General features: G+C 35.7%; 3 protein-coding genes and 1 pseudogene across 12 annotated transcripts in view; 1 reads left to right on the top strand and 3 right to left on the bottom strand.

Annotated features, from left to right (window-relative positions):
* Positions 1-918, top strand: part of LOC111476528 (MADS-box transcription factor 23-like) — a 14,661-nt gene extending 13,743 nt beyond the window's left edge. For all 5 annotated transcript variants that reach the window (XM_023120229.1, XM_023120227.1, XM_023120226.1 and 2 more), the window contains one exon: positions 132-918. The gene's annotated coding sequence lies outside the window, so the exon portion shown is untranslated. The remainder of the gene's footprint in view (positions 1-131) is intronic.
* Positions 1-4,256, bottom strand: part of LOC111476529 — a 9,449-nt gene extending 5,193 nt beyond the window's left edge. For 4 of the 6 annotated variants that reach the window (XR_002717097.1, XR_002717095.1, XR_002717098.1 and 1 more), the window contains exons 1-2: positions 4,088-4,256; positions 3,757-3,902 (exon numbers count right to left, since the gene is read on the bottom strand). Coding sequence is in view for 2 of the 6 variants with exons in the window: in XM_023120231.1 (XP_022975999.1) it covers positions 3,547-3,589; positions 3,757-3,938; positions 4,088-4,111 (249 nt within the window). In the remaining 4 variants the exon portion in view is untranslated. Of the gene's footprint in view, positions 1-3,070; positions 3,590-3,756; positions 3,939-4,087 lie in introns of those variants that run through there. The other 2 variants (XM_023120231.1, XM_023120230.1) reach the window with 2 other exon arrangements.
* Positions 4,257-6,940: 2,684 nt separating this feature from the next.
* Positions 6,941-11,289, bottom strand: LOC111476399 (oligopeptide transporter 4-like). The gene is made up of 6 exons (XM_023120035.1): positions 10,757-11,289; positions 10,069-10,166; positions 9,408-9,980; positions 8,418-8,670; positions 8,170-8,352; positions 6,941-7,615 (listed from the first exon to the last, which is right to left on the bottom strand). The coding sequence occupies exons 1-6, from the start codon at positions 11,258-11,260 to the stop codon at positions 6,995-6,997; spliced, it is 2,232 nt and encodes a 743-aa protein (XP_022975803.1). The 5' UTR covers positions 11,261-11,289; the 3' UTR covers positions 6,941-6,994.
* Positions 11,290-12,520: 1,231 nt separating this feature from the next.
* LOC111476396 overlaps positions 12,521-17,833 on the bottom strand; it is a 10,516-nt pseudogene continuing 5,203 nt past the window's right edge.

The raw sequence follows: 17,833 nt of genomic DNA, 5'->3' as shown, positions 1-17,833 counted from the left end.
AAAAAAAAAAAAAAAAAAAAAAAAAAAAAAAAAAAAAAAAAAACATTGAAATTCGTGGCATGCATGAACACCTATGATTATTAGATATAAAAAGCCTATAGGAGGAGTTACTAACAGATAATGGAATGCAGGTGACTGCAAGAACTTGTTGATCCTCTGAGAATCGATCCTGGAACCTTTTCCCAATCTTGGAGAAGCTGAAATTGAAAAGTGGGTTAATCTCTCCAACTTGCTTTCCCAATTTACCTCCTCACAGAATGCTGATTACTGGCCTTGGAACGTTGAACAGGAGATTTTTTTTTCTTCGAAGTCCCTCTCTCAAACATGGACTTCTTCTTGCACTGGAGGTGATAGCATTGATTCTCATATTGGAAAAGGGGCTTATCCTAAGAAGATCAAAATTTTTATACGAGAGCTCAGCCATTCATGCATCATAAGTCAAGATTGCCTACAAAGGAGGCTTCCTTGGCTCTATCTCCCAGAATTATGTCCTCTTGATCAACAATTGATCAACAATTTCCCCTTGGCTGCCAACTATTGGAGCATCCTGATTGCATCCTTCGATTGGTTTACTGCCTTCCCCAACAAAAATCACACTTTCCTTTCCGCGTTCTCACAGGACATCCATTCAAAACGGAAAAAAAAAACCTGTGGAAAAACTTCATCAGAGCTTTATTTTGGAGTATTTGGAAAGAACACAACCCTTGAGTCTTCCCAGAAAAACACCCAAATTTCGACACAACCATGCAGAATACTACTTGCTTTTCTCTTTTGTGGTGTAAAAAACACAACCCCCTTTTGTAATTACACCCCTTCTTCCCTCATTGCACAGTGGAAGAATTTTTTTTTTTTGTAAATCCTCTTGTTAGGACTCTTTGTAGTTTATTTCAATCTATCAATGAAATGTTTGTTTCCTATAAAAATATAAAAAAATAAAGAAAGAAAGAAAGAAAGAAGACACTGACTTTGGAAAAGAATATTTGAAAGCTAAAAAGGAAGAAACTAGGTAACAACACGAACAGGAATAAAATTACATCAATCAGGATATAAGGATGAAAATTGCTTTAGCACAAATAATAGTGATTTTAATCAAAACAAAGGAGCGGACCATCTTGGGTGTGGGGTGATGTACATTTTTTAATACAAAAACCCCAAAGAACCTTCATCCTAAGCTTAATTCAACGATGGTCAACACACACATGATGGAACACCACAGATAGGGGTGTGGTGCACTGGTGCTACACCAACAAAATATTGTTCAATCCAAACCTATAATAATTGGCGTTTATAACTCTAATTCAATGTCTGTTTACCATCCTAACTAAAAACCTTTATGAGCATGCCTCTTTATGGTTCTCACATTCTTACATTCCTATTCTACATCAGAGAGAATGCTCTTAGACTGGAACGACGGCTATCATCCATTTTTGAACAATCTACGTAGGTATCATTTACTACAGAACGGATTCACAAATTTCAAATTTTGATCACTATATGCACAAGTGGTCTTTCTTGAAATGTAAAAGACATATCTTTGTTTTCAATCTTTTCTTTATTGATGGCCACGAAACTAAGGTTTAAAACCCTAATTTCATCTTTCTTTTTACTCCACCGTCGGTTTGGACTCTTATAGCAGCAGGCTTACAGTCTTTATTATATTGTATCTTCATACGGAACAATATTTGTGTATCATTTGGTGTCATAGTGTGGTTGGTTATCACGTCAGTTTAACAGACTGAAAGTCTCTGGGCGATGCCACTACTAATTGACCAACTAATGTCATGTGTTATCAATTTGTACCATACACATTTTATAGATCAAAATAGGGAAAAAGTAACGAAAAGGCAAGCCCTGGGCTAGGCTAACTGGCCCAAACCAAAGTATATGAATTTTTAGCTCAATTATAAAAACACTAAATAAGTAACTCACTCATAGCTTACAGTCTTAATTCTAATCCCAAAATTCCAACTATATATATAAATAGTGTATTGATGTCAGGACCCCAAGAAAGCATTCTCCTAGGAATAAACTGATCGTGATGACTTTTCCAATACAACACCAACCAAGTGAATGTTGAATATTGTTTCCTAAACGCAGGTTTATCATCTAGAGATAATCGCAAACAGAACTTCAAAAAAAAGAGAGCAAAAGTAAACTGACGTGTCTTGAGATTCCAACGCTTTTGCCAAAGCAAAGTAGCTGAGATTCTAACCAGAATAAGAGAATAAATAGTGTCTAACTATTGCTTATTCAAGATCGCTACCATGCTTCAGGAGTCGAGATTAACAACTACTAACTCAATTGATTAGCTGCAGTTTTCATGGCAAAGAAGACTGTTAGCATACCAAAATAAAGTTATCAGTACTAACTACGAAACTTACAGTACCCTACAATCATGCTTTTAATGAATGCGACAAATATAGCATTCAACGGAGCATAAATCTGAACTCATTATTAATTAATAAATATTATCCACAATTAATATATTACAAACAAGTCAGTTTGATTTCGTTCAACGTACAAAAGCCTTAGCATGTCTCAGAAGTACGTTCTCAAATAATCATACTAGGTAAACGAGACTTTCTAATTATGTGATCTATCACCAATATCATCTCTACATTTATTTCAAGATAACAAAAAAAAAAAAAAAAAAAAAAAAAAAAACACCCTAATTCATACATCCTCAACTCGTAATACAAATTTTTTAAAAAATAAATTCTACCGCGAATATCAGAAAGAGTAGCCTCCTAAGCCGACGAATACCAAAATAACAAAACAGCCATGCAATAAGAGACGAAAGAAAACACGCATCTAGGGTTTGTAACGGCATTGCTGATAAACAGGAGAGAAGAAACACAACGTCGGTGGGGGAAAGAGGANTTAAAAAAAAAAAAAAAAAAAAAAAAAAAAAAAAGAATCCTCTATTTAGAAACCAAACCAGAATCACAAACAAACAGAAAATGGTAGAAGAAAGGGGAGGGAGACTAAGCAAATCATCATGATCTCGTTAACATCCAAAAACATTTTACAAATGTAGATATAAAATGTTGCAACAGAAGTCCTTTAAAGTAATGAACAAGTAACTAGAGTTTCAGGTGCCTAAGTTCACGACCAAACAAGTTACGGATGCGCAAATATAAAAACAGATAACCTTGTCCATGGAATCTCTAATGCCTAAAAAACATAAAGGAAAACTAATGGTCATCTCACGAATACTTTGAGAGCTTAAATCCGGTACGGTATCAAAAGAACCAAATACTTGAAGCTATGAAACATCCTGCTCTACCATTTCCAACTATCGTATTATGCAAGTACTATGAAATTCTTGTTTAAAGATTACGTACAAGCACAAAATCAAGCATCCTTGTCAATATCTCAATATAACAAATGATCTGATTAGTAAAGCAAAAAATGACAAAATAAAAATCAATAAACAAAAGTCGTATAATATTGTCACACACATACGAGCGCGCGCGCGCGCACATAGAGACAGGTGAAATAAATGCCAGACCGCATCAGTCCTCCACTCATAATTTTATGTTCGCTTCAGACTAATCCAAACAGATGCAGTGTGAAACGGAAAGACAAACTGTAAATATCGTGCACTAGATCAAGCACAGATTCTCAGTAAGAAAAACGTAGTAAGTACGTAAAAGCGTGCAGACAACTTACGACGCAAAGTGAATTCTACAATAAAGCGATTCCATATCCTGATACTTCGTTCGGTTCACAAGAATACGATAGAAACGAGATTACCTGGTAATCCGCAGGCACAGAGGAACAGTTGAGCTCGGACTCTCGCTTGTTTCAGTTTTCTTCTCCTCGCGGATTAAAGCTAACCAAACAGATCTGAGAACTATCTTCCGAAGCGATATTCCATGTTGATGCAGGAAGTGATCGAACTGAGAAGGCATAAAAATAGCAGAATACAAGCTCAACTGTATTGAAATAAAATCAGAGCGGGAAGTTATATCAAAGACGCGCGTAGTAAGCGTGAATGTAAGTTGAGAAGCACGAAAATGGAGATCAATGCAAGTGCAAGAAGAACAAAAATCCGAGGAAGAGTTGTAAGAGAACGAATGAAAACCTGAACAGAAGAAATGGATAGCATGCGATGACACGCGGGAGGAGACCGAAAACGCTGGTACTGGGCGACGAAGAGGCAGAGTAATTTGATGTTTGATCTCTGTAGACACTCGAAAAGAAAACTAAAAACGTGAATAAAGGAGATATTTATAGTCGTGATGCGACGGAAGAAGACCGGAGGATATAGCACGCTTCGTACTTTGTAGTTGCTTATAATTTATAATATCATAAAATATTTCCAATATTGTGCATTTATCGAATTTAAGAATATGATAGGTTCCGCTTCCCAATATTTAATTCTTCAATTTAAATAATATTTCAATGAATTTGGCTACGAGAAAATATCAACTTTATATTTTAAGTTTTGGGTTAATATTAATTAAAATGATAGAGCTAATTATTGTATTAACTTCAACTAAACTCTCATATATTGATTTTCTTTATTATATTTTGTTTGGATAAATGCTCATTAATTAAATTTCTAAATTTTCATAATTAAAAAAATTAAAACGGTTAATTCAGATTTTATTTTTTATTTTTTAATCCCAAAAGATAATGAATAATTAAATATCTACCGACAACTCGAACAAGAAACAAACAAATTATAAACAAAAAAGGTAATTTTAAATTAATTTACTTAAAAAGAAAAGATAAAAGGACGAACGTGAGTTGGGAATCCTCTTTCTTGCTACGTGTCGGGCGTTGGAAAAGGTTAAATAATTAACCCAATTTAAATATTATTTTCTGCATATGAGAGGATGGAGATATTTTAGGACTCACCAGATATTTTCTAGGATGGAGATATTTTAGGCTTTACCCAAATCTAGGTTAATAATGCCTAAAGATGCGGTAAAACGAATTGAAAACAATAAAAAGCGGTAAATTCAAGATTAAAAAAGCGGTAATTTCTGATACGAGAAAATGAAACTGTCATCGAAGTCATTAAATTTTACTCCCTCCATTCCCACGATCGAAACTCATTGTTTACAGTATTATATTTAATTTTAATGATATTTTAAGCTCTTATTTACTTTGGAAGCATCGGTTTTCGGTCCATCATGTGATTTTTTTTTTTTTTTTTATTGTTAAATTACCATATCTCTCTCGCATATTTAGAAGAGTGAGATTTAAAAAAATAAAATAAAATAAAATATACCATATCAACTAGTTGTGTGTTTGGACTGTCATAATTTTTAAATTTTTACTGACCACGAGGAGGAGAGGAAAGATCTTATTATTTTTAAAATTTTGCATGTGTATAAATAATTGCATAAGCACACTCTCCCAAAAAAATTTCAAATTAACATTTCACACATGTTAGCACCTTCTGAGTGTAAAATAAATACAAAGTGCATACACATTTTAAAACAAAATTGCACACCTAAATATAAACATAGTCATGAAAATAAAAGCATTAAATTAAATGCTCTTTAATTGTTTCTTTAAATTCTTTTTCTCCCATCCCTTTTCTAAAAACTTAATTATAAATTTCGAATTCTCAATTCAATCCAATCCATCCATTGCAGACGAGATTCCATTGGACGAACGAACATCAAATTCAAATGGACAAGACTACCCCTGTCGTTCACGGTAAAATAAATAACAATATATATATATAAAAAATACTCGTTTTTGTTCCAATTTAACATTCAATACCTTTATATTTTCACTCCACTAAGGTTTTGAATTTTTTCAGCAATGGGAATAGAGGGACCAGAGAAAAAGAAGAGCAAAGAAACGACGTCGATTTGGAAGTGTTTGAAGTCGAAGATTTCGCCGGGGAAAAAAGAGGGGACGACGTCGAAAAATGAGCATGGGAAATTCAGCTACGACGCAGTAAGCTACGCTCAAAACTTCGACGACGGGTTGACGAATGCCGATGATGAAGGATCCTCTCGATCCTTTTCTGCAAGATATGCTGTTGCTTCCAAACCCCCACTTAAAAAGAAATAATAGAAGATTTTATATATATATACATATATATATATATATAATGTATAGAATGAATTAGAGGGGCTGGGGGTATACTTGTCAAATAAATAGAAGCTCTTAAATTATTTCAAGTTTATATCATATGGTTATTATTACATGCAATTTTTTTAAGGAATGAATTAAAGGGTAATTTCATTTTTGTTATTATATTTACATAACATAATTTATTAATCAAACCATACCATCAACCAACAAAAACACAATAATTTAGTTGTTTAAATAAGTTTCAAAACTTTCAGATTTGAGAAAACCAAGCATAACGTTAATAGATATTGTCTTATTTGGGTTTTTCCTCCCCAACCAAGATCTCACAATCCACCCTTTTGAGGCTTAACGTCTTTGCTGGCACTCGTTCTTTTCTCCGATCAATATGGGTCTCACACCTTCGAGACCCAACATCTGACTCAGATACCATTTGTAACAACTTAAGCACATCGTTGCCTTGTCCTCTTTGAGCTTTCCCTCGAGGTTTTTAAAACACGTCTTAGAAAGGGTTCCACACCCTTGTAAAAGGGTATTCTATTCTCCTCTCCAACTGAGGTGGGATTTCACAAGTAGGTACTTTCGAAATTATAAATTTAATCTCACTTTTTTTAAAAATTGACCAACTATTTATAAAATTTTAAACTTTCATTAAACATAAATTTTAAATTTATATGGAAGAGATTAATTCATTTTTTAAAAATTTAAATATATAATTAACATATTATACACCAAATTAAAATTTTAAAGATTTATTAATTAAAAAAAAAAATACATGAAGTAAGTACACAGACTCCATGAACTCAACTTTAATTTATACTAGGATTCACAATTGAAATACAAGCTTGCGTTTCAAACTACACGTAGACAAGAGGGGAATGGGAAGCGAAAATTACATTTTTCACATTGGAACGACATGTCGAAATCACTACAGTTAAAATACGGGGCAACCGTCAACCACCACGCCTTTAGCGGTGGGGCAACTGGCAAGCAAACAGTGATCCGTATCAACAGGATTGGAACCCCACCAATTCATATGCACATTTCGAACGCCTAATGTAAAGTGAATAAGTACCGCCATGAACGCCACGCCGGCGTCCAACGCCGCCGACAGAATATAGTTATACCGTTGCCACCATCTCTTCCGGTACCGGAACACGAAGTAATTAAAGATCGTGCCGACTAATAGCCAGGAGTTGTAATTAACCGGCGTGGCTGGGGGCATGTAAGCGGTGGCGCCGAAGAGGACGGGGAGGTTGATAAGAGGAATCCAGGTTTGGTTGGGAAAAAATCGGTGGAGGACATAGACGAGGAGGGGGCCGAGGAAGCCGCCGAGGAAAAACCAGTTGAGAGTTGGGTAGTTCCCTTGGGATCCGAATATTCGCTTTGGGCCGACCAAGCCCCATATGACCGACGCGTCGAAAAACACGCGGTCACTCGGGCAAGTCCAGGGGCTGTTCGAGGAAGCGCTCTGATGGCATATGTTGTCCACGGTGGATAAAAGCCACCATGCAACGCTGATGTTCACTGTCCCCGCTATTATTGTGCCAATCAGCTGCGTACACGTGGATGTTAGAATAATTTATTTTTTCTTATTTAGGTGCAAAAGCAAAGCTATTAGAGTTATCATACTATTGTGAAGAGTCGTGTTCATCTAACATGTTATCAGAGTCATGCCCTAAACTTAGTCATGTCAATAGAATTCTCAAATGTCGAACAAAGGATTCCAAAAAGAAAAGGAGTCGAGACTCCTCAAAGGCATAGTAAAAAATGACTAATACTCCAAAAGAAAAAGAGTCGAGCCTCGATTAAGGGGGCGTACTTTATTCGAGGGAGGTGTTGGATGAAAGTCTCACATCGACTAATTTAGGGAATGATCATGGGTTTATAATTAATAATACAATCACTTTAAAAGTCCCACATCGGCTAATTTAGGGAATGATCATGAGTTTATAATCACTTTAAAACGGTCATTCTTTTGTCAAAACTTGACAGTGGATAGTGAGAAAACGGATAATTCTAGAATCTAACAGAAATTAACACTAAAATATAGCTATCGAAAAAATATAAATAAATAATAACAATAATAATAATGGGGAGAAAAAGTACCTGAACGAGGAACATAGATCTTGGAGGGATTTTCATGTAATGTCCTAATTTAAAATCACTTAGAAAGCTAACGGCCTGAGCCATGCTTATATATCCATAAGTCTTGAAGCACACGTTGGCTATTGGCCTTCCAGGCAATATGATTCCCATCAGATACTCTGTTATTATATTCAGGCCTGGAGTCTGTTCCATAAACACAATTAGTATATTATAATGATGTGTTAATGCTGAAAATTAGGGTTAATTACCTGATTAGTGGTGGCTGTGATAATGCTTATAGGGAGAGTGAAAATGAAAGCCAGGGCGGCGGCAAAGAGAAGACCCCACCAAGGCAACTGAACCTCCTTCTTCAAGAAAATGCAGAGCGCAAGGGAGGCGGCGATTGCTACAAATAGAAGTATATGAAACCACCACGCTGGAATGTCCCTGTAGCTCCTCATTAGCCTCGTGTGGATGTCTTCCCTTCCTTTTGAAGATGCTCGGAATTTTTGTACAATCTCCCTGATGATATGGTTTACTTTACTTGTAATTCATGATCAACCTCTTAATTAGCTAAAGTGGGATTCGATCCTCCCCGTAAACAAAATACATCATAGAGCCTACTCTGAGACCTATGTGGTCCTAAAGTACACCATAAAGCCTCCCATGAGGCCTATATAGCCCTCGAACCGTCTCCCATTAATTGAAATTCAACTCTTTTCTCGAGAGCTTTCGAACAAAGTACACAATTTATTAGACACTTGAGTCACTTTTGACTACTCTTTGGAGGCTAGTAATTTCTTTGTTCCACACGTAATTCTAAAGACATAACTAAATTAAGGGTATGACTCTCATACCATATTCGAGTCTCCCCTTGATTAAGACTCAACTCATTTTTTTCTTTTATTCTTTTTATTCGACATTTAAGTCACTTTTGACTACACTTTCGAGACTAATAATTTATTTGTTCCACACTTAAAGATTTTGTTGGCATGATTAAGTTAAAGGCATGACTCTGATACCATGTTAGAAATCACGAACTTCCATAAGATATTGTCTACTTTGACCATAAACTCTCATGGATTTACTTTTGATTTTTTCCAAAAGGCTTCATACCAAGAAAGATATATTCCTTACTTATAAATCCATCATCAACTCCTTAATTAACGGACTTCCTCCCAACAATCCTCAACATGCCACCCATAATTATTTATAAATTAATGGCTCCTAAGTTTCTTAATAATTAATAAAAATCTGACCTTCCATGAAACAAGGCAACGTGAGTGAGAGTAGCGACAATGGCAGCAAAACCGAATCCATAAGTGATAGCGAAGAAGGAGCTCAAACTGACCCTTCCAACCTGCCCGTACGCCTGCAGGTTGAGCTCGAACCTGTCGTTGACAATGGAGGTTATATTATACACCTGCCCGTCGGAAGTGAACAAATCGGCGGAGAATATGGGGAACGTCTTGGCGTTGAAGACATTGAAGCCCCAGTAGGCAATAGGCATCACCACGTAGATGAGCGCCACGTAGCCGACAAAGACGTTGACGATGGCGAAGAACGGGCTGATCAGAGGGTTACCCAAGAACGAAGCCACAGTGGACCAGTCCAGAGAGAAGGCACCGAACCCGAGACCTGAGAAACCCGACCCGATTTGGTGGGCCGTTACTGAGTGGGGGAAGGCCCAACAGACCCATGATATGCTTTGAAGCGTCTGGAAGATATAGCCTGGGAACATGTACCATGTGAAACTGCCTGCTAGTGCTATTACGAAGAATTTGACACGTGTCATTCGTCTTTCCCCTTCCTCTTCTGCCTCGTGTAGTGTCCTGCCAATGCCTGAATTAGATTTCTTTTTATTTTATTATTGATTTTTTTTTTTTTTTTTTACTGTTCTTTATTTGATACCGTTATTACCGGAAAAGGGAAATTTGCACGAGAGTGTTTGGCCACCACATGTGCGCGGGCTCAACCACGTACTTCCTCAACAACCCTGCCCACCCGTAACCCAATACCTGTAACACCGGTTCTCACATAATAATAAAGTTTGTTAAAGATTATTGAGAGGGAGTCTCACATTAGTCAATTAAGATGATCATGAATTTATAAGTAAAGAATACGTTTCCATTGTTATGAGACATTTTGTAGAACAAAAAACAAAGTCACGAGAGCTAATACTCAAAGTGAACAATATCATAATACTGTGAATAATCGTGGTTTCTAACATGGTATCAAAATCATGTCAATAGAATCTTCAAACGTCGAACAAATAAGTTATGAGTTTCGAAGGTGTAGTAAAATAGTGACTCAAGTGTCGAACAAATGATGTACTCTGTTCAATGACTCTAAATAAAGGAGTCGAGAATTAATTAAGGAGAGACTATTCGAAGACTTCATAGATCTTTCAAGAGATACTCTATGATGATCATAAGTTTATAGGTAATAAATATCTCTATTTGCATAAGACCTTTGGATAAACAAAAAAAAACATAGTCATGAGAACTTATAGTCAAAGTAAATAATATCGTAGACGGCGCGTGAACGATAATATTTTTGAAATAATCAATTACTTTAATTTATTTAAAATTATAAATAAATAAATCACCTGGGTAGTGATAACTAGAAGCCACGAGGTAAAGAAAGAGATGCTCCTCCAATAAAAGACCTTGATAATGGTCACAATACCCACCGCATACGCCGACCCGCTGCCAAAAGCGCTTCCAGCATTGGCAAAGATAGAAATAAGCACGTGCTCCTTCATGTTGAACGGACCCGGGTTGAACGAGAACTCTTTCGACCCGAACCCGGGGATCCGGAACTTTCTGGTGGGAAGAACGGAGGCCATGAACCGTCCGACAGGGAGCGACGCTACGAGGACGGTGATCTGAGTGATCACCAGTGGCTCTTTACGGTAACTGAAGAACTGGTTCACAAACGACATGGCGCAACAGGATAACAGCCCTAGTGACCACATCCTAAATGTCCATACCGGTTGCGACACGTCGTCGGTCGTGGACACCGTTAGCCGGACTTCCTCTATTGGAGAGATCTCGTCGTTTTCCAGCAGTTGGTCCACCGTGTTCGGCGTCTCTGTTGCCTCCGTCCCCATGGCACCGGCTATGATAACGGAATCTGAAAATCTAGTAAGTATAAGTAGAGGAACTGGTTAGATTTATTATTATTATTTTAATATTATATGAGCGACAATATAAAGGGCAACTGTAAAAATGGCACAAAACATTGGTATATTTATAAACTTTAGCCCTAGTTTAAAAATTTTATAACTCAATTTTTTTTATTACACAATTTATCGCCAATATATCGTTGTATTTTATATATTAATATATGGGTCTATGGGTGATGTAAGAAATATAAATTATATTATTGATATATTAAATTCATCCATAAAAGGGCAATTAACTTCGCATTATTTGAAATTTTTTATTGAATTAAATAGAAAATTATAAAATTTTTAATTTTTGTTTTAAATTCAAGACGGGCTTTATTAATATATATATATATATATATATATATATATATAATATAGTTTCGATGGTTAAAAATGTCAATTTACTTCTTATATCTACTGAAACATATATTACAATATAGATGTCAATGTTGACATGATGATAATTTAATGTTCCACCATTCCTTTTTTACCCTTGGTTTGCCTCTAAAGACTAGTGATTGATTACCTATGGTATATAATTAATTATTAAATTATGAAAAGGTCATTATTTTTAAAAAATATTTTTGAATTTTTGGAGAAAATAGGTGTAGCTCAAGAATAAATATTTCTCTTAAATAAATAGTAAATATTAATTCCTCTCAATTCTACAACATTTTGTTAATAATATAAACCTTCTGTCGTGTTTGCTTAATAGTTTGACAGCGGCTTTTGATTGAATATATGTGAACTTAGGTATGAAAATAAATGGTTAATTTGTTTGTCATTTTTTACGTAATTTATTTAAACAAAGCAGAAGGCTTATTAACAATGGAGGAAACAAAGCACTCAGGATTATTACTAGGATGGGACACAATTGCCGGCCAACCTAGGAACTATCGGATGACAAAGTGACATGCTAACACACGAGAAGATTAAGTTTGCCCGAGAATTGACAAACATGAACTCGCCAAGTTATTCATTTCCCTAGTATTGCTCAAATTTGTTGAGGATTGTTGTGAGGTTATCCGAATTTTGTTAATTTAGAAAAAGATCATAGATATATAAGAGAGGCCTTTTGGAGAAACCCTAATCAAAACCACGAGAGCTTATACTCAAAGTGTGAACAATATCATACCGTCGAATCAAAATGAGAGCTTATACTCAATGTGTGAACTATTACCATCGAATCAAAATAGAAAGTTTTGCACATTAAGGAGATAAATTTTATTAAACTTTAAATCAAATTAAGAGTGCAGGTACCCACAACTAATGAAATATGGACAGAAACATGTACCTTGGATCTGAGGAGACGGCTCCACCATTGCCATATTGCAGGCTTGAACTGACCTAATTCATGCCTATCTGAATTTTGAAGACTTTCATTGGAGTAAAAAAGACCCCAAAAATGGAATGAACTAAGAACCTTGTTGATAGGATTGAATTAACGATGAGGCGACATTTCTGGTGTTCCCATGAAGAGAAAATGAACGGCGTATCTTTTTCAAGCTACAGCGTTACCTGTAGCTCCTTTCTCTGGATGCTTCTCAGTGGCAGCGTCACTGGGAAGATCAAGACCTTGAGGGATTTTGCCAGGGTAATTGGTCCTCGAGGGATCTGATCCCTTCATACTGCAAATAAGGATTCTGATTGGATAAGTACTGATATCAAATCCCAAGCTCCGAATAAAACTACTATACCGTGCAAAGAGGTGATGAAGAGAGAGCTGAAAAAGAAGGGTGCATACCTCTTGTCAACAATAACCATGGATCGAAGCTCACAGTTTGTAAAACTGCATATTGGCGTGAATTTCATGAGTTAAAATTGGAAGCGAGTTCAGGGCATGAGACAGCATTTATAATATAGACGACACTTTTGATTCTCTACGTCAAGTTAAAAAGGTGTAACAACCTAATAAGCTCAAACCCACGGCTAGCAGATATGGTCCTCTTTAGATTTTCCCTTTCAAGTTTCCCCTCAAAGTTTTTAAAGTGTGTCTACTTGGGAGAGGTTTCTACACCCTTAGATCTCATAAAAAGTGTCCTCTCAATTAAGCGGCTCAAGTTGTGAAGTGTTTACTTTTTTATATTGGTGCAAACTGATGTAAGTTCGATACCCAATTTTTAAAAAAAATTGTTATTCTGATCAATGTAATGCTTACAATTTGCTGATTTCGCTCTTAATAGATGGATGGCAGTCATTTCCAAAACATTTCAGGAGCTCAAATAAGAATGCACTGTGGGTAACAATTGCAATCTCCGTCTCCTTCCGAGTCCACAGCCTGGCCAGGGATAAAAAAGCCAAAAGGCATAAAAAGTCAGTAGCTGTGAGTGACAACACACAGAAGACAGGGCTACAAATGCAGAATCTTTGTTTTCTCAGAGATGAGAAAAGGTCGTAAATTTTTAGAAAATTCAGCTTATGACAACCTATATATAACTGTAATGAATACTTGTCAGCGTTCAAAGGCATTAACGAAGGTCATAAAGTGGCTACCGAATAATATCCTCGAAACTATTTCTTAACTTATTATTTCTTAACTTACTGGCTGGAAGCAACCTTTCTCCTCCTAAACAAAAGGCAGAGACAACACAGTTGAACTCCTTAACTGCAAGAGACAACCAAGTAATACTGACATTCAAACAAAAGCTAAGAAAACAGGACAAATGAGTTTTGTTTGCATACTTGGTTTCTTAATCTAGTAGAAGTAAGATTTTAAAAAATATGTACTCAAACGTCTTGACATTTCGTAGTGATCAGAACTGAAGAACACAGAGATAAATAAAGTGGGAATTTACCAATCCAGAAACTTCAGTCCCCTTTCTACAATCTGGTCATTCGACTCCCTGCTGTCTGGTGTCCACAGGATATCATCATCATGTTCAATCTAGAGTAGATGAAGAAAGGATTTATGAAAACAAATTGGACGAAGTAAAAAGAGGTGAAAAATACGAACAAAAGCAACATAATCCTGCAATATGAACAATAATTTAACTTACCACTGAAAAGTCAATTGCAGGAAAAAGCGACCGATATTCGCTGATGCTTCTCCTCTTATCACATGGATTAACACCCTGTACATTGAAAATGGTTATTCGTCATCAGAAAATCTGAAAAACATGGGCAAAATCTAACATTTTAGTTGTTTGATTCATTGCAAGCTAAAGCCAAGAACTTGACCAGCATATATCCTCATGTATAATTAATGCAATCATATTGAGAATTTCTTTCGAAACCCAACTATATTGAAAATTCACAAAGATTAAAGAGATGTATCGGCTTCAAAGGCTAGAAGTATCGCATGGAAAGACAAGTAAATCTATTATTAATAATTCAAGAAAACATTTCAAGTTCATTGTCCAGGTTCTATATATACTCTTCCCTAATAAACATCTCTACGTGAGAATTTGTAGAGTATAAATTTATGCAATCATTCAAGAGGCAAGAGGAGCACTATAATACCAAGTGTTCAGATGCAGAAGAAAAGTTGAAATATTGAAACGGAACCTTGATTTTGAGTTCAATTTATGAAACATACCAAACGTTCCCTACAAAGCTCTACTGCTAAAAATGGCGGGCAGTTTAGACTTGATATTGCAGGATGGTTGCTGCCCCCTGCATTTGCAACCATTAATGGAGGAACATTCGTACCATCTTTGTACTCATCTCCACCAAACGCTCCAACTGCTGTTTGCATAGTCCTACAGTGCAACCATTGATGGTTGAAACGAGAAATGTTTGATTAGTTTGGGGAAAAAATAAACTCCTGCATCTGGACAAAAAGAATCAAGTTATGTTATATTGAAGTTTCTTCCAGAACGCAAAATATCTAGCTCAATCCTCAATTTTTTTTAATACGATATCATCGTGATGCAATGCAACCATTTGGTTTACCATTGAAACATCACAATGAGACAGAAACTCAAGTTACCAAGGCTAAAAGTTAACGTTTATCATCTTACCCTTATTATTAAAACGACCAGATTAAAGAAGCGAACATTCCTTGCATTTATTGCTACTAAATGGTTCATTTCAGTTTCTAATTACCTTTTTGCTTGAAATATATTAAAAACCATTAATTAAATTGATTAATGCAAAGCAAGGACAGAACGGATCAAAATTTTGTGTCATAAATGAAAGGCACGAGCTTGAATTTTGTGTCTTAATTCTAGTCTACGCCTGTCTAGGTCATTCAATTTTCTGAAAAAAAGAAATATGCAGATTTTCAGTCATACTCTCTTTTAACGCCATTAAAGCATGTTATTAAGTGGTATTGAGATATTATATCAATTCATAAATGTAATGTTAATTTTCTTATGCATAGTGGTTCAATTCCTATATCCTTTATTTCACAATTTATGTTGATTCCGTTTGAATCTAAAAAATTAAATTAAATTAAATTTTTAAAAAAAAAGTGGATTTCTTATCTTAGAAGGGGGGGCATCATAGAATTTGACGGGCAAATTATAATACATAAGCATGAGATTACAAGTTCTTATAATAATCTTAATTTTCAGGATAAGCAATTACTTTTTTTTATCAAGGAAAAAGTTATGTTGGCTTCAACCGATGTGATACCTTAACAAGGGGGAGACGATGACTAACTCAATTGTCTTAGAAATTCCACATGATTGCACATGCTTGCCCAGATTGTCAACCTGTTCCAAAATCCAGGGAATATATTATTTTTGGATCTTAGAACAAATTGTTGGTACATGTTTTATGAAGATGATGAATGATTAAACTAGCCATACGAATCTTTTAAGAACGTTGTATCTATCTTGATAAGAGGAGTACGATTCGATCATCTTATGATGAATTAATAACTGTTCTTCCCTATGTAAATGTTCTATTTCAGTATGTAGGCTCATACGTAGGGGGAGTATGAATAATATTAGGGATTGTGGCATATACCTGTTGCCATCCTAAATCGGAAAGTTGAGCATCAAAGTAATCATAAGACTGAAGTAAACTGCGATCCTTTTCCATCGCAACATTATGAACTGCCTGGGCATGTCTCACCTGTAAAATTAGTATAATTCAAATGCTTGAAAAATGGAAACAGACAGCTACGAACTCAACGATATATACAAGCATCAGATCCAAATCCAAGAAAAATAAATTGCTGACTTCAAGAAGAGTGCAAGAGAGAAAAAAAAATCGCCACAAACCAGATGAATAGTCTTGCAACGGTGCAACGGATACAAACTGAGACCTCCTGCAGACTCCATATATCTACAAATCAACAAAACAGAGAACACAGACAATCAAACAACAACATCTCAGAAGTAAGGAGGGGAAAAGCCTTGGAAGTCGAGAAGACAAAGCAAAGAGCCGAAATAAATAGTGCAATTCTCATACACAGAGTAAAATATAAACTAATTCGAGGCATCATGCTTCAGAAATACGAAATCAGAATCGGTCAAAACCGACAACAAATAACAGTTAACAAAGAAGCTCCGAAAACAAGAAATCCACGTCAATAATCGCAGCCATTCCATTCCCACCGGAATCGACCACATTTTACAGTCTCTCAAGAAATTAAAAATAAAAAACTCCGCATTCAATGGCGACATCACATAGCAGAAGAACAAAGCCGTCGAAGTTCTTGGAGGAACAAAAACGTCAGAAATAAAAAAGAAAAGAGTACGTAACCAAATTCCAGCTGAAGAGAGCAGGAAGATGAGAAAACGGTGAAGGAAGAACGCAGCGATGGAGCTCGAAGACGGAGGGAACCGGGAGAATTGGCGCGACAATAATTGGTACGGAGCGTTGATCTGGTTGGAGAACATCGCGAATAGCATGTACATTTATAATATTTAGAACAGAGGCAGTGTGGTAAATTCAAAAGCGAGCGGTTTGAGCCATCTCAATAAATGCTCAATAATCATTTTCAATTTATTTTAAAAAAAATGTAATTAATTTTTTTAATAAATATACTAAACTAAAATAAAATTTGCTCCCTAATAAAATCTCAATTTCGTAGTATTTTAAAATTCAGTTTATATGAGTTTATAAATTATTTTCATCAAAATCAGCCCATTGCCAAAAAGCTGTCATTCCAATCTGGAGAGAGAGAGAGAATCAGAAGAAAGTCCTGAACCGTAACGTACGCTACTACGCCCACGTCTCCAACAACGCAAAGGGAAGCATATTTAACTGTTAAATTGTCAGTTACCGTCACCGACATGTCGGCTTACATGCAGTTGCGGCCATTCACTGGACTAAGCGTGTCGAGAGTTGTTGGACGCGTGTGTTTCCAAATACAACTGTTTTGGATAAATTTCAACTACTCCATGATGTGACCATTAATTTAATAAATGTTTCTATTTTAAGTTGAGATATTTAGCTGTTAAGATGCACATTTTTATAATTAAAAAAAATGCAGAATTGATGATTTAATATGTGGGGTTGCGTCCCTAGGTTGTGACACGTGTCTTTATTTTATTCCAATAATATTATTTATAAACTTCCCCCCCCCCCCCCCCCCCCCCAAAAAAAAAAAAAAAAAAAAAG

The sequence above is a fragment of the Cucurbita maxima genome, unplaced genomic scaffold, assembly GCF_002738345.1.
Source record: "Cucurbita maxima cultivar Rimu unplaced genomic scaffold, Cmax_1.0 Cma_Scf00003, whole genome shotgun sequence".
In the NCBI taxonomy this organism is placed as follows: Eukaryota; Viridiplantae; Streptophyta; class Magnoliopsida; order Cucurbitales; family Cucurbitaceae; genus Cucurbita; species Cucurbita maxima.
Note: the sequence above shows the minus strand (reverse complement) of the source record. Positions and strands in the feature narration are given on the sequence as shown.